Raw genomic sequence first — 16,994 nt, 5'->3', positions numbered from 1 at the left:
CGAGCTTTAACTTTCAGGATATATTTTTTGACCTCATTGTTTAAAGCAATTAAACATGCAAATTTCAATTTCAGTCAGTCATATAGAGTGTAACGCAATGAAACCTCATTGTATTTTTTTCGTGTTTTGTCAATGGCATTTCACTCATGTTGGCCTTACGTGAGTGAGCCTTGCTTTTCCAATTTTAAAAAAAGTCAATCTTATATTACTCAAATCATACGATAAAGAAAATATGTATTAATTGAAACCATAAGTAAGTAAAAGCTTTGCATGCACTTATGCAAAGAATGTCCTACAGGTAATTTTAAAGATAAGATAAGAATATTTGTTGAGGTCCCACTTCTCTGCTGGTCCACATTTCTTTAACACAATTCGTTTTAACTTTAAGTCACTGAGGTAATTCTATGTGATAGAAATAATTACTTGCATCCTTAGATACGAACGGTAGTTATATTGAAAAACATGAGTCCATCCTTCTTTTATAGATGAATCGCTAGCGTTATAGTTTCTCACGCATTGCAAAAAGAAAGATTCAAGCAAATAAACAAAGAGCTTGTATTTAGCTCTTTAGAAAGATTAACGGAAAACTAACCTAGCGACGATATTTCTATTGCTATGTTTTGACTTGTCGGCTAGAGCCTGCGTCAGATTTCTGCCGTTTGTCAAATTTCAGAGAAGTGGGACCTCAACAAATATTCTTGTCTTATCTTTAAAAAGGAAATTACCTGTAGGACATTCTTTGCATAAGTGCATGCAAAGCTTTTACTTACTTATGGTTTCAATTAAAACATATTTTCTTTATCGTATGATTTGAGTAATATAAGATTGACTTTTTTTAAAATTGGAAAAGCATGGCTCACACACGTAAGGCCAACATGAGTGAAATGCCATTGACAAAACACGAAAAAAATACAATGAGGTTTCATTGCGTTACACTCTATATGACTGACTGAAATTGAAATATGCATGTTTAATTGCTTTAAATAATGAAGTCAAAAAATATATCCTGAAAGATAAAGCTCGTTTAAATTACTGTCAAACTCCTACAATAAATCATTTGCAATTCCCGCCCACAACAAACAGACGTTCGTTACAAACAGACGTTCGTCTTACTTCTTCGTCCGCCGTCCGCGTCCGCGTCCGTCGTCCGCGCCCGCTTTTTATCTACACCCATTTTTAGAGCCCGACTAGATGTTGCGAAACAGCGCATTTGAGTTCGCTCAGTTGCTGTCAACCAATCAGATTGCAGATAATCCCACTATAGATTTTACTATTTGGTCGGGCTGAATTTTCAGAGCCCGACTAAACTGCGTAATGCCTGGCACTAGAAATGCACTAGTCATTGTTGCTAAGTAACGTTTAAAAATATGATAATTTTGCTAATAACGACGCAATTTGACAAATATTACACTAATAGACTGTGGATTATTCCAAAAAGAGTCGCAGAATTTAAAATTTTCGCAAATCCAACTTTAAAGAAAACAAATTTTTCATTTTTGGGAAAATATTTGGTGGGGCTGGGCCCGACCAGCCAGATCGCTAGCTACTCCACTGGTTTACCGTAGCAGCGTGACTACTAAGACCAGAATGCACAGCGCGCATTTTCATTAAAAATTAATAAGGCATATGGTCTATTGGTGCGAAGACATCAATTTTCAATGTTTACAACTTTAGAAATAGAAAAGAGTTTAGAGAAGATAGTTGTAATATTTCTTCGTTATTTCCTCAATTACATCATCATTAAGTTCATGTTGTGCTTTGTTTCAATTCGTCATTTGACCTGAGAAAAAAGATTCCGTTGGCTTGCCAGTCTTATAAAATAGTTTTTGTAGTGGTCTTGTCCTTGGTCAATCATATCGGTGAACACCAATGTCGATTTTAATTGTTATATTCCTTTATCCTTAAATCTAATTACCAAAATTATAACCATGCCAATGGAAAGAGTTTATTACAAATGTTACATAATGCATTACTTAATAATGAAGAGTGTTTTTATTTTACATCTATAAAAACATTTCTCAAACATAATTTTCAGTCAGTAAAATGTTTATATATTGATTCGTGTTATTTCAATTGAAAAAGGTTTTGAGTTCTGGTTTGTTTTTCCATTCATTATTTGATCTGACAGCCGCATGCACCAAAACAGGAAGACTTGGAAATGTTTCAAGAAAGTAATCCTTTGGATCGCCAATCTTTTCAAGTGGTTCAGGTTGTGGTGTTGGCCGTGGTTTATCATACCAATGCAGGCAACAATTTCGAATAAATCTTAAGCAATCTGTCCATGAAGGCCCATATTTAACAATCTTCCCACTCACCTTATCCGTACAAAAATAATCATAGGCATCATGATGTATTCGACTTTTCCAATCGGAGGGTTCGCTATTCAATTGTTGAACGACACTTGAATTGACATCATTTATTTTAATCGGTCGTTGGTTCCCAACTTTACATAACATTTCAAATTTTTCGTCATCTGACATTAGAAAAGGATGTTTCATTGCTTTGTTGGCTGATGGCCTGTCTTCAGGTTTTAGCTGTAGCATCCACGATAAAAGGTCTTTGAGCGTGGCATCCTCGATTTCGTCCAAGCCAACTGGGTTTCCTTTCAAAATGTTGTCCAGTCTAAGCCGTTCATCTCCAAAAGGATGTTTTCCCTTTGTTGCAACGTAATAAGCCACCATTCCGGCATTCTATTTTCAATAAAAAATGGAGTTCATTTATTTGTTAGTTGCAGAAAATACAAGTTCAGTTCGAAAAAAATCAGAATAATTTTCTCCAATTAATAATCGTAGCCATAAATTTCTTAGAGCAATCTAAATGAGAGACATACAATCGTAAAACCAACAAGGCAATAGCAACAATTCATTATCACACATATACATATTTTTATATTTTATACAGTACAATTTGTATTTCGCCACTTTATGACTGTACAATGGAGGTAAAAAAATTGTATTTAAAATCATTATCACTACCAAATACAACATTCAAATGCAAACACAACATTGAGCTGTAGTTGGACGTCTAGTTATACTTCAAGAACCTACCATAATGTCAGACTCTTTTTTGTAACGAACTTTATCAATTGATGCATCTGATACGTCATATGACTCTGGAGCTATCCAATTTTTAGCTCCTCTTTGTATGCTCCGATGTGTCGAAGTTTCATCAGATAACATATGACTTATACCAAAGTCAGCAATTAAAAAATTTCCATCCACATCTCGAAGAACGTTCGAGGGTCTCAAATCCCGATGAAGAATAGGACGCTGACCGCTGTGAAGATCTGCTAAACCTTTTAAAATCTGCTTAAGAATTTTAGGAAGTGCTTTTTGAAGATATTGCAAAGTAGAAGATTTCACAAAACTTTCTAACGATTCCTCACACAAATCTAGTATCAAATACAAATAATCTGTGCCTGGTTCTTCTTCAAGATACCAATAATTCACAACATAATTTGAACGCTTGGCATTCAACTCATTCAAAATATCTTTTTCTCGTTCTGCTAACTCCGCACAGTTATCTCGAAGCAATCGTTTTACTGCTTTTCCATAACCATCTTTTCCGAGTCCAAGGTAAACACGAGTTCCATCACTTCCCTTACCAAGCAAAAACTCTTCAGAACAAATAACCTTTACACCATTTACAAGTTTAACTTTTCTTGGATTTTTATGCCCATATTCCTCCATCATTCTGAACTTTTGCTGGTGCATTATTGATTTATCATAACATTTCCATGGTTGAGACAGCAATTCTTGAATTAAAAAGTAAAGTAGACTATTTAAAAAGGAATAAATCAATGTATCAAGAAGCAATTTAATTTTCTAATTATACGCACATCAAGAAAATGTGGCTATTAGACAAGATTTGAAATACCTACACCGCTTTGAACGTTAATGTGAACTGAATTTTATATTTAGCTACTAAATAATAGCATAAAAACAGAACAACGTGTTTGCCTTGTTTTGAGCTTATTTGTATTAACAGCGTATTTCCCTGCTCCCAAACACACGGATGAGGGATATTTAGTTCAAAGGACGTTGAGGGACGTCAGGATCTTTTCACTTTAAATGCGGAAACATTGAGATTGAAAAATCAAAGATGAAAGCATCTGTCGAGGTGAAAAGAGTTCGGAGAATTAAAGAATCTAATGTTTTTAAGGTTACCTTCTGAAAAGCTTGAGTTTTTGACCAGACTTTCTGAGAAGTTGTGGCTTGGATCCATTTGAATGGCAAAATTGTTACAACTAAAAAATCCATACAAATAAAAATTTACTAATCAAAGACGGTACGATAATTGTATGCGATGTTTTAAAAGCTACATCATGAAACAGTCATTATATTCACCACGTGTTTAATGTATACATGGCTCATTAAAATATACAATTTGAAATATTAAACATCACTTCTGTCTTTAATGATGCAAATAGCTTTATAGAAATGTCCAGTCTTTAATTCAGGAAGAAATAATCTCATTAATGAAAAGTGCCATACATAAATTCAAGAAAAAAACCTGCGGTAGTTCTATTAAATTATTGGTTGAACTGAGTGTGTGGAAGTCAGTGAAATGAACTTCTATAAAGATGTGTGTGGAATGCATATACAAGAATTTTGTACTGTACGATGTAGTCAGCGCTGCTCATGATCAAACGTGGTAGCTAAGAAATACAAAAGGTATACTTTTGAACATGTTTTAAACATGTCAAAATAAAGACATCTTATATTGAAACAGTATATAAAATAATTTTTGACCAAAAACGAAGCATCATAAAAATAATTAAATTTAGTGTATCTTAATCTTTTTGGTTTTGACAATTTTATTTCTTTGTTTTTGCTTTCGTTTTATTAAAATCCTGTTTTTGCTTTCATTTTATAAAAAACAAGATAAATTTCCAAAAAAATTTCTTATCAAAGCGCTTGGACATTTAATCATCATTATGACAGAAAGAAAAGCAACTTGTTTTTCCTTGGATAGGAAAATAATAATTTCTAAAAAATATAATTTAAGATGTTAGATACAGGTATCAGCAATAACGATTAAATTTAAGACAGGCTAAGCTTTTGAAAACTGCATTGCAATCTATTTATCTATATTTAATAACACTTGAAATAATTGATTACGACATATATATTATTCACATCGTATTCATATTGCAAACAAATTCGAACGAGAGAGAACAAGTCATTTTAATATTCTCATCATTCTTCAATTTTCCCTTTTGTGTTTGCTTAGCATGGTGCATTTAATGAACCGGTAACTTTGAATATTTTCACTTTTCAAAGATAAGTTATACGAAATTTTTATCGGCAATCTTTCAGTAATATTTATTTCAGTTATGATGTACTTAACATTCACAGTTTTTTCCTCTGAAACATTAAACAGACGAAAAAATGGAAACGATAAACTTGAATATCGTATTTATTGAAATGCTGCATAATAATCCATGTAATTTCAGTTTTACAGAGTTTTCTAGCGATTACCAGTTTTCAACCAAATCATCATGAAGTACCAACGGAAATTTGTCAAGATCTGAATGATAAGCTGATGAAAATAGTTTAAACAACGCCAACAGCAATCTTCCTATGAATTTTGTTTTTTATTGAAAAATTTGCTTGCGTGTCCATTCCCGCCTACGTAGTTCAAGTCTCTTGACTCATGAACAAAATAAATATTTAATATACACGCTAACAAAGTTGCCCAAATAATAAGAACTTTAAAATAGTCTTGTTGTAACGCTATTTTATAAGAATAACGATATATTAGTGAGTAACAATCGAACATCCCAGCCCAATGGTATGGAATTGTTCTAGTACTTGCTGTCTGACTGATTTTTTTCTAATTTTTAAGCTAATTGTAAAAATCTATACCTTTAAAAATATAATCTTAGACATGGAGAATTAAAAAGAGACTAAAACTACATATAAATTCAAACTTGTGACCTTTAAGTCAAACGTCTGACGCAATGGAATTTGAACATTGTCATTACATATACTGAAAGAATTCGCAAATTTTTATGGCAAAGCGTACCAGTGTTAATCATAAAGAGAATACGATACAAATAAAACTTACAATAATTTCAGTGCTTGTTCCACTACTTAAACGTTTTTGCTTCGTCTGATGAGAATCAACTATCAAAATAATACGAATGATTTGTTTTGCATCGCGTATGTAAATAATCTTTTAACAATGGAAGCATTTCCAAAGATCACAGCTGGAAAAAACTATACTTTCCCTTAGGGAGGGGGTGGGTGGAGAGAAAATAAAATTTGTGAATATTGAATTTGGAAATGTTTTATTTAAATTTTATATGCGCATGCAATTGAGCATGTTTTCTATCGTAAAGATAAAATTTGTTATTACGGATTATAAAATTAATCTATATGAATATGCCCCCACCCCCAATTATTGTTCTGGCTACGTGTATGATCCTGTGTTAATAAATAATATACAAGTCTTACCGTCCGTAACACGAGTAGTGCATGTGCATAAAAAGACGTATAAGTTACTTAGAGAATTTACTCAAAAGAGTGTTAATAAAGAAGTGTAAATAAGAAAATTACTGAATTATTGTAAGCGGGTTGTAAAGAAAATATAAAGTGAAATTGGGTCTACAGCAGCTTGCTAGTGGCATTTGCTCCGTACGTTACAGTTACTACACGTTTTCGTTCATCCAGAGAATGGGAAAATGGAGTAGCCATTGTGGCATGTGGGTGATTAATCTGACCAGCGTTCTTGACATGAACATGGCTGTTTACTTGCATGTTTTATCGTGCGTGTTAAATTAACTAAATTCAAATTCTAATTATAGTCCGGTTGCCAAATGCCACTTAAAAACAGAACGTCGCTGTGAAGGACCCCAAACAGGTTTTTGCATTTCTTGTATCTTTACAAAATATAAAATTCATAATTTTAAGAGTGTCCCCTTGGCACCCTTGGTGAAAATCTAATTTACGAGCTCATATATTGGCTGACACATTCTATTTCTAGATTTCAGCCATCCGAACTGTCTCACCTCCGCTTTTTAGCACATGTTTAAATAAATTATGAAAATAATACATACTGATACAGGCATGCTATGTTGTAGAAATGTAGATACAAAATGAGTTACAAAGATCATATAAAGCAAAGAGGAATCTAAAATTTTATTATTTGGCTGTTATTGAACATTTCCACTGACTGAATAAAAAATGCTGTGAACGAGAGATTGTCGGGTTTTGTGGTGATTTTGACAAAGGCCATATGAACATTTTCTAAATTACTGTAATTTAACCCGATAACAAAAACATATTTTACTATTGCTTAAATGTACTCTTTCAGTCATACCTGTTTTTATGACTTCTTTTTACATTTATTTCCTGATCTTTCACCGTATTTTAAAAAGAAGGTCATTGTTTTTGACAAAGAACAGTCATATCCAGATTTTTAAATTATAATGATATGTTATGACTCATATATGATAAAAACACACGAATCGTAATGGAACATTCATGGAACAATTTTGATTCTTTCCAAGACGCACAGCTTCATCTATCTTGACGAATTCTGGAGCAATTTCGCCAGTTACGATATTAAATAAACTCTCACAATGGCTTTCTGGATTTAGTGGATCAATACTCAATTGCAGCTTACTCTCAATTTCTCTTGATCTTTTGTATCTGAAAATATACGTGCTGGCATTTCTTCGTTATGGGTAGCTACATCGTTTGATGATGATTCTTCATCTTTCATTTCAGATGCGCATTTAATCAGATCGCTGCAATATGAAGACTAAATTCCCAACGAGATATTGCTGAAAGGTTCAAAGTTTTACCAAAATAGCCACCTGGCCATTACCATAACGCATAAACGTTGTTTCGATAAATATATCCGACCAAATTCCATTCCATAAACCAGGCTTATGTCCTATTACATGCTTCCCTTTCATAAATCTATCTCTAAGTTCTTCCGGAAGACGCTACACTGAGCGCAAATAATATAAACCATATCTTGCGTGGTTGAAATGCCCAGCCGCAAAAAGTAGGGCATCATAGCCTCCACTGCTCCAAGATGTAAAGACCAGTCACCCTCTTTTTCTGCACGAACAAACATCATCATGATGAACACTGGATTAATGAAATTTTATACCAAAATTTTGGTTGTCGTTCTTTTCTCTGCCTTTTCTCCCATTTACAATGTCAAGTGCTCAGAGCACTGGATATCTTTCATAACATTTTGTAAAATTTCCTTTGCAAGCATTCGCAGAGCCCGGACATTCTGAGGAAATCGTTTACCAGAAAGCTTACGGTTAACACTTGCAAAAGCCGCTTGAAGGATCTCTTTAAAACCCGTATCAGACATCAGTGATCCAACGCATCCAACAAAACCCATGAGCATATGCATTCCTCAATGTCTCGGAATGAATTTCTCGAACATATGCGGAGACGCCAAAAGGATGTTTGCCATTACTCGATATAGTTGCTGATCAAAAGTAAAGCTGTGTAATCCTGGCCAGTTTGCATAACAAGTTTCTTTGCTTCGACCATAGCAGTCATCATTGTGTTTGGATTTGAGGGAATATTGTTAATCAGGGATCGAAATACAGCTTTAGTTGCAGGATTCAATGTCTGACCTTGTTCACGCGCCAAATTTGTGTTAAATCCAGCACATTCGGGCATTGTCGAATTTGAATTAATGAGGCCATGAAAATTTTGAATTTGAATGTCGCGTGGTATGCTATCTTTCATTTCTTGTTTATTGAGACGGTGGATATTCTGTGCACTAATGCTTTGATCAGTGGATTTTGTCTGTGTCAGTAGCATTGCAAGAGCGTGTGTAGATAGCTGGCAATTCTGGGATGAAATGTAGGCATCAAAATTATCAGCCACCACCTGGACAAAATTTGGGAAGCATTTTAAATCCCCGTCACTTTACAATTGTCTAAGGCTGCCACCGCAGCAGAGGTTTTAAACCTCAAAATTTCATTATATGAGCAAGTGACTCCAAAATCATACAACTTCGATATGAGGGATTTCTCTCTCGCAAGAAGATTGCGTAAAATTTGAAGGGAAGTTGGCCGGTCAGAAAAACTGCTAGTTACTATATTGCCAATAAGTATTGTAGGTTAAGTATTAATCAACTTAATGGAGATATAGGATAACACATGCAACAACGTAGGGCTTGTGCTTTCGGCAGCAATGTTTTTATCCACAGACGTCTTGTAGTAAGTTTCATTGTCAGGTTTAAGAGTTTTACACTCTGAAACGATACGCTCAGCAATGCCATTTATATCAGCGCTGCCAATTTCCTGGACGACTTTAAGAAATTGTGAAGCTTTCTCCCGAAAAATGTATGCAACTCCAGGAGATGACAGGATTAAGAAATCTTTACAAAGGGCATTGTTAAGATTTTCCAAAAGTTTACGTCGAGAAAGTTGGGTTCCACTGTAAGAAATGTATATATTGTAAATTTCAACAGAGTTCCAAACTTGGGAGTAGTCGGATGTTATCTTATCTATAACAGTTTGGAAAGCCTCATCTTCGTCTTCTTTGTTCTGACTTTCTTTTGCATTTGCACATTTGGACATTTGTCGTGGTGCCATGAAATTTGGTCAGCAGTCCCAGTGGTATCTGGCATCAACAGCATGAACGTCACTAACTGCCCCTAGTACTCTGGTGCGTACTTGCTTTGCTCATTTATCATTACGTATGTCACACGCATATAATATCGTTTCTTTAAATGACTTTTGCCCCACACCACGATCTGCTCTTTCGAGGGATTGATAGGGGCCAAAACTTCAACGTTATAAATTAGAACTGTTTGTTAAATGCCGCAATTCATCCCTGTTGTAATTCTAAAATTAGGCCAAATTGGTTGTTTTAATTTCAAATGTTACAGGTATAGTTATTAAATCAGAATATTGTGAAATTGCTCGAGAAGATTTATCTGATGACAAGTATTGAATTGTTTCCATTTGTTAAAATCACTTAACGCTTGGCTGAATCACGGCTACCCGGGCTTTTGTAATCAGCCCCTAATTGGAGCCGCATTTTTAACCCAATTAGCTAAAACGGGGTTGAAATTTCAGCATTGGGCTTGAACTTAGCACAGGGTAGAAAATTTGGCTTATAATCGCGCGTTTTATATAGCGAATGATTTGTATTAAGACTGAGCTGAAGTTTAAACTCACTTAACGGAGCTCAATTCAGCACAGGGTTAAAAATGCTCCATGGCTGCGCAACTGGCTGCTGTATATTTAATTCGTTTACTGGCTGCCGTTGACCATTTCATCATTCCTATTGGCTTGTCTTCTGATTTTAGTGTCGCATCTTTGATTTCATCCACGTCCACTCCAAGTAGCAAGAAATGTCGGTCAACTTCGTAGAAATGCCCGGCTGGGCTTCTACAGTAGAAAAACACAGGACTGCGGTCTATGCGTATATTTTGCCGATATCTTAAATAGCTCTCGAGATAATTTGATGCGAACGGTAATGAACTGTAACACGAGTAGGACTGAGAATGATCATAACAGGCTTGCGAACGAAAAATCTTCCTATTTTAGAATGGAATATGGAAAATCTATGGGTGTTTTCCATTTACAAAGAGGAGAATTATTAATAAAGCATTTTGATATGATGTTGAAATGTGGCAGGTGTACAAACAGCTTGGATATGGCCAATAATCAAAAGCAAAAGGGAAAAGGAAGATTTGTCAAAAAATATCTCAAATCTTTGGAATGAAGTAAAAAACATAATCTGTATTTCATTAAATAATTTAGACAAATTTCATTGCATAAAGTGTTACTTAAATAATTGACTTCAACTATTTGCCAATATCAACTAGCTTTCATAATGAAAACATTTACGAAAAAATAAAAACCGTTTAGGTCCAAAGCAATGTTTTCCATTTGTTTCAACGTAAAAAGCTACTATTCCTGCATTCTAAAATCAATAAAAAACATCATAACAGTTACATGGTTAGTGGCGGTGGATACTGAAACGTCAAAAATTGATTTTATTTGCTATTTGCAGAATTCAACTACATTTAAATGTCCACAACATACAGTTATAATAACATCAGACTGTTTCTTGTAGCAAGATATATTGATGATTGGATGTTGGATAGATCATATGACTGGAGTTATCCAGTTCTTAACAGGGGCGGATCCAGCTTCGTATATGAACTTAGGCACAATGTCGCACCGTTAGCGCGACTTTTCTAGGGGGGTCCAGGAACATGTCCCCCCCGGTAAAATTTTAAAATTGTATTGCGAAAAACGCTATTTCCTGCGTTTTTGCAGCTGGTCTTCTAAAATTTTTATGAGCTAACATTCTTGCTCATAAATTATCGATTTTTGACCGTTTCGCTCAACATCAGAGCTCATCAGCATGCCTAGGAAACTCGCCAAAAAATATGCTTTGAGGGCTTCCGACATGGACGGCCTGGTTCATTACAAACTTAGCCTAAAAAAATTCTTTACGCTTCATCAATATGGAATTTCATTTTATAATGGTCTAGTCATACCTGTATGCTGATTATTATGCAAACGATTTTATGTCAATTTATCAAATGAAGTTGTCAATAAAAAAAAAAGCAAAAAAATGTTTGTAGATTTCGATCGTCCAGGTAAGTAAAGTCCTGAGAACGATTGTTTGTGTTTATATTGACTGAGGTTAGCGGCAGTCATCTTTACAGTCAAGAGTTTAAAAAAGGCATGAAGAACTTTCACTCCGAACTAGAAAGCTAGTTCAATTCTTCTTTGTCTTTTGCAAAAGATCTATAATTTTTCTATATCTAGATTAATGTCCTGATGAATATACAATAAAGCAAGACCATTTAACCTGTCAGCAGCCATAGTACTTCTTGTATAGTTCTTTAGTCTTCAAAGCAGAGAACGACCTCTCACACTCACAAGAAGTGACTGGAATAGTACCTAAGATCTTTAACAATACTTTTATGTTCTCAAAACCTGGAAAATTTACTGACTTTAAAGTAGAAGAGACATTTTCAGGAAGACAAGTTGTAGAAGACGATTCCCAGTATTTCTGCCAGAGATCAAGTTCACCATCTAAAGCCTTTGGATTTGGAAGATCATCCAAGAACAAAGAAGAAAATGAATAAAAATTTTCCTTCCAAGAAACGCCACAAGAAAGACACAAAAGTAACTTGGATGGAATTAAAAACAAGCCATAATATATGCTAGTTGCTGATGAATCAAACCTTTTTTCTAACTTAGAACACAAGTGATAAGCTAAAGGAATGGTATTGTTTTCTTATAGTAATCAGATACAGATTCAGACCGAACATTACTTCTAATTGCCTGACGACCATAAGTTCTAGGTTTTTTCTCCTTAACACCCACCTTTTCTGCCATCGTCGATGCAATACTTTACCAGTTAGCATGATAAACATCGACCTCATTTCTTACAGTTTTCGACATTATTTTTAATGCCTCTATCAAGTTCAAACCGTCAACAATATCATTACTAGAAGACTGAAGTAACTGAGTAACTGGAAGAGTAAGATCAAAAATACATCTAGTTATTACGAGTGCTGCAATAAAATCAAAAGATGTCAAAAGATGTAACAGAGGGGAAGCTTTACTAGAGGTCTAACGATTACACTTGCCTTCGACGTAAAAAATCATTTCTTTAAAGGAAAAACAAAAGCAACATACAGTTCTTCAAAAGTATCTAAGCTAGTAATACGCTCAACCCATCTTGTCTTACAAGCACTTTTCAATCTCTTGTTTGCAGAATCAGGACAGTGCTCTCTAATGCATTTCTCCAAAATTAGTTGTCTGCTTTGGAAAGAGTTGAAAAAGTTAGCAACTTCCTTCAGATGTTCCAAAACATTTCTTACATACTGAACAGCACAAGTACCACAAATACTAAGATTTAATCTGTGACTGAAACAATGTGTGTAAATGGCTTTCTCATTCAAATTCTTAATCCTTGCAGCAAGACCATTAATGCATCCAGCAACAGCACCTGCGCCATCATACCCCTGCCCACGACAGTCCTGAATGTTCAAATTCAACTCTTCGTTTAAACATTTCAAAATCACAGATGCAAGGTCCTTCCCAGACATACCCTCACTACAATGAATGAAACGAAAAAATTCTTCTCTTATGTTGAACTCCTCGTCAACAAAACGCAAAACCAAAGACATCTGTTCTTTATTAGAAATATCACATGTTTCGTCTGCAATCAATGCATAAAACTTGCTCTTTTTTACTTCAACTAGAAGCTGTTCAGTGATGAATTGACCACAACACCTAATTAACTCATTCTGAGTAGTTTTAGAGATGTAGGAGGCATTTTTATCATGATGCTTAAGATGGGATTCCAAAATGGTGTCCCCTGCACACGGAAGTTTAATAATTCAATAAAATTACCAACATGCTTTTCAGAATATTCACCAACTTCAGGATGATACTGAGAATCATCCCGATGACCTCTAAGTGGTAATTGAAGGCGACCTGCAAGAATGATGGTATCAACTACTGGAACTAATTTTTCCTATTCTCTGAAATCTTTTTTTAAGTTACTGTCAATCATGACATTTATTGGCTGGCTTTACCGAACTCTGATCCAAGATATCCTTAAGAAGAGCCGTGTGAACATGAAGACCTGATGATGTACTTATATGCCTTTTATTGCACTTTTAGCATCAGGCCAATGTGTTAATGGCTCTGAAAAAATATTTTAATTCGACTGTTTTGGAAACCTATCACCAAACAAAACACATGGTAAGCAAAAAGCACCATTAAGACTTGGAGAATACGAAAGCCAAAGATAATCCTTCAGCCAATCATGTCGAAAGGACCTACTGCGACCATTTGCATCAACAGTTTTAGGAAATTCATAGCATTCATGAGGTACGAATACATTCTTCACAAGTTTTTCAATTTCATGAATTTCCATACCTCTCACCTTTTCTCTATAAAAACCAACATCATATGGATTTCTAGGCAAGTCAGCATTTGCAGTTTTATTATCTGGTAATTGCAAGGTAGAAGATGAAATAAAAGAAGCATCACAAGAACCCAAAGTGCTACTGTGAGATATACCATATGGATGAGCCTTAGTTGTCATGGTTGTCTCAGTAGGACCAGAAGGTGTAAACCTCAACTTTGTTTGTATACTGGGCCTTTTAGCTTGTGACAAGTGACTACTTCCCTTTCTTTTAGTTCCCTTCCCACCAAGTATCAAAGGCACATAGTGATTGTGTTTGAATGCAGTTGCTTGAGGAGCTGAACCTTCAAAGCAAAACAAAACTCGCAAATAATTACTAGTGGAAGCACAAGCTCTAGATCGAATTCGAGGTTCAATTCTTTGGTTAAATAATAAATTCCACCTATAAGCACTAGAGTATATGTCAGGATAGTAAGAAAAAATGCTACAGGATGTAACTGAAGAGAGTGCCAACAAACAAACAAACCCAGTCCATGCCATATCTTTTGCATTTAACACAGCTTCTGCCCTGACCAGTTCAGCAACAGAACAACCACTTCCAGCACTATCAATAGCTTCAAAAGAGACTGACATGGCCACCATGCTTGAGATGGAATCAAAGTGTTTGTTATGCTGAGTTTCAAAAAGATTTGAAAAACATGGATGTTTGCATAATAATCAGCATATAAAAATAATTCTATAGAGGTCATGAGCCTCAAAATAGTCACCACAGAGTTGTCACCAACAAGCAGAATTGACAATGAACTATAGAGGCAGTTGCCATTTGTAGCAGATCTGAAATAATGTTATGTAAATTTCAAATATTATGCTTCAGTTCATTTTGTATATCTTATCTTAAGTATACTATTAAACACATCAAGAAATAAATCAATAGAAACGTTTTAAATATGATCGAAATTCGAAAATTTGTTTTGTTTTGAATCACATAAATAAACCACAAATGACAAATCCATCGGGCATCACATCAAGTCAATTTATATTTGCTTATATATTCTTGTGTAAGCATGCATGCATAACATGTCATAAGTTTTCTAACCTTAAGGCAACCAAATTTGTGTTCTTTGTCTTGGCACTCTGCGGTATGTAAAATTCGGCATTGATATTTCGGAAAATATCAACACCGAGACGATCCAACAAATTATCGTTGGTAACAATGCTGTTGACTTTCAGGCAATCCAACATCTCTCCGTAGAGTTGAGCCATAAAGTCCCATCTTTCCTCGTAAAAGCATCTTCGACTCGATCAGTGAAAGATGCCATGCTTCTCATTAAAATCGTTGGTTTTGAAGCTCAAAGATAAAACCTCAGCTATCAACAATCTCAATCTGTGCTGAATTTCGCACAACACCGCTTGAACATTTCAGCAAAAACGGCGGCTCGTTAGTCAGCACAACGGCAATAAACCAATCAAGAGACAGATTTTAGTCTCCAAATTCAGCACAATTTAAGGCGTGCTGACTCTGTGCGGGTTAGCTATGGGTATTTCTCCCGCAAGTGAAATATAATTTATTTTAGCCACTTGATCCCTTAATCCCAATCTTAATCCAGGTCTTGGAAACAATAACATTGCTCAGTGAATGCACGTTGTTGCACAATTTTCTCATAATACTATCCCTAACCCTGACAATATGTTTATTTTTCTAATGCTTTCGTTGTGAGGACAGAAAAAATTTAATTAATTTTCGGATAAAGAATTCATGATCATTATTCACACAACGAAACAAACTACACCATACCGAGATGAGACTCGAACCTGCAAAAGACGAATAGAAAAATGCTCTTCGTCCTTTCGACAAAACGGACTTCGTTCCACACGCGGCAAATTGCTTTTATTTTGAACTAGGGGCATTTAAAATTTGATTAATTTTTCCCGCTGCTGTGAAGAATTTAACTACGTCGCGTGCTGAATGTGACGTAGTTTCAATCCACCCCTGGTTCTTAACTCCTCTCTGTACTCTGCGATGAGGTCAATCTCCAACGCTCAAAAATCTAAATAATTTTCAGTCACAGCCATGTATATATTTAACAAAATACGAATGACGAACATACAATTTTAATTCATTTAACAAGATGAATGCCATGTATTGCGAGGGATACATTGCCACTACATGACTATACATTCGAAATAGTAATATTTTAAGTCCCATTATAAATTTTTTTAAGTAATCATATCCATTTGCGGAGATTACAATTTTTCACAGTATATATTACATAATTAATTATAAGACTCCATTATCAAGTGAGAAAATGTTTAAATGAAAAGTCATTAAATTTAAAAGCGAGACAATAAAACTTATGAGTAGATAGTGTAAACAAATCCTGAACAAATGCACGATGTTCTTAATTATTCTTGTGAACAGATTTCGTTTTCCAGTGACCTAATGACTTTGTGCACCAGAAGAGGAAGTTCAGGAAAACGTTGCAGGAAATACTTTTTATAATTGCCTTGCTTCACATGTTGTGATAGATGCGGACGAGGCTTATTTTGCCAATGTTGGTCAACGTTTCGCATAAATCTTAAGCATCCTGCCCATGTAGACTCGTACTTTGGAGCTTTTATACTGTCGTTTACTTCAAAGTTGATCAAATCTTTGACGACTTCATCATCGATACGCTTCATCCATTCTGTGGAACCATGCAACTGCTTATGAACGTCTGAAGTGGGAGAATTTTGACCTTGTGAATGTTTCACCTTCAGTTGGTTCCCAATATCACACAGCATATTAAATTTCTCTTCTTCTGATTGTAGATAAGGGTGTTTTAACGCCTCATTGGCAGATGGCCTGTCTTCAGGTTTTAGCTGTAGCATCCACGATAAAAGGTCTTTGAACGTGGCATCCTCGATTTCGTCCAAGCCAACTGGATTTCCTTTCAAAATGTTGTCCAGTCTAAGCCGTTCATCTCCAAAAGGATGTTTTCCCTTTGTTGCAACATAATAAGCCACCATTCCTGCATTCTATTTTCAAAAAAAATTTGTCATAAACAGTCAGTGGTGGATACTAAAACCTTAAAGATTAAATTTATTTGCGATTTGCAGAACTCA

General features: G+C 35.0%; 2 protein-coding genes across 11 annotated transcripts in view; both read right to left on the bottom strand.

Moving 5' to 3' along the window:
- Positions 1 to 1,856: 1,856 nt before the first annotated feature.
- LOC124437876 (serine/threonine-protein kinase/endoribonuclease IRE1-like) lies at positions 1,857 to 15,434 on the bottom strand. Of its 2 annotated transcripts, none has more exons than XM_046987834.1 (4): positions 14,989 to 15,434; positions 4,167 to 4,246; positions 3,048 to 3,754; positions 1,857 to 2,690 (listed from the first exon to the last, which is right to left on the bottom strand). In XM_046987834.1, exons 1-4 carry the CDS (start codon positions 15,153 to 15,155, stop codon positions 2,070 to 2,072), a joined length of 1,575 nt encoding a protein of 524 aa, XP_046843790.1. In that variant the 5' UTR covers positions 15,156 to 15,434; the 3' UTR covers positions 1,857 to 2,069. The 2 variants fall into 2 exon arrangements, with proteins under 2 accessions (XP_046843790.1, XP_046843791.1); XM_046987835.1 differs by lacking the exon at positions 14,989 to 15,434 and adding an exon at positions 6,070 to 6,167.
- Positions 15,435 to 15,988: 554 nt separating this feature from the next.
- The window catches only part of LOC124437873 (serine/threonine-protein kinase/endoribonuclease IRE2-like), a 29,868-nt gene continuing 28,862 nt past the window's right edge, over positions 15,989 to 16,994 (bottom strand). For all 9 annotated transcript variants that reach the window (XM_046987823.1, XM_046987831.1, XM_046987828.1 and 6 more), the window contains one exon: positions 15,989 to 16,907. In XM_046987823.1, coding sequence (XP_046843779.1) covers positions 16,296 to 16,907 — 612 coding nt within the window. In that variant the 3' untranslated portion in view covers positions 15,989 to 16,295. The remainder of the gene's footprint in view (positions 16,908 to 16,994) is intronic.

This window comes from Xenia sp. Carnegie-2017, unplaced genomic scaffold, assembly GCF_021976095.1.
Source record: "Xenia sp. Carnegie-2017 unplaced genomic scaffold, XeniaSp_v1 HiC_scaffold_18, whole genome shotgun sequence".
NCBI lineage: Eukaryota > Metazoa > Cnidaria > Anthozoa > Malacalcyonacea > Xeniidae > Xenia > Xenia sp. Carnegie-2017.
This window is presented reverse-complemented; position numbering and strand designations above follow the sequence as displayed.

Excerpts from the sequence above, each read along its gene's own strand:
- LOC124437876 (XM_046987834.1), bottom strand. The coding sequence starts at position 15,155 with ATGGCTCAACTCTACGGAGAGATGTTGGATTGCCTGAAAGTCAACAGC. Across the intron at positions 4,247-14,988 it reads ACAAATTTGGTTGCCTTAAG|TTGTAACAATTTTGCCATTC; the intron begins GTTAGAAAACTT and ends TGGATTTTTTAG. Across the intron at positions 3,755-4,166 it reads AAACTCAAGCTTTTCAGAAG|AATTGCTGTCTCAACCATGG; the intron begins GTAACCTTAAAA and ends TTTTAATTCAAG.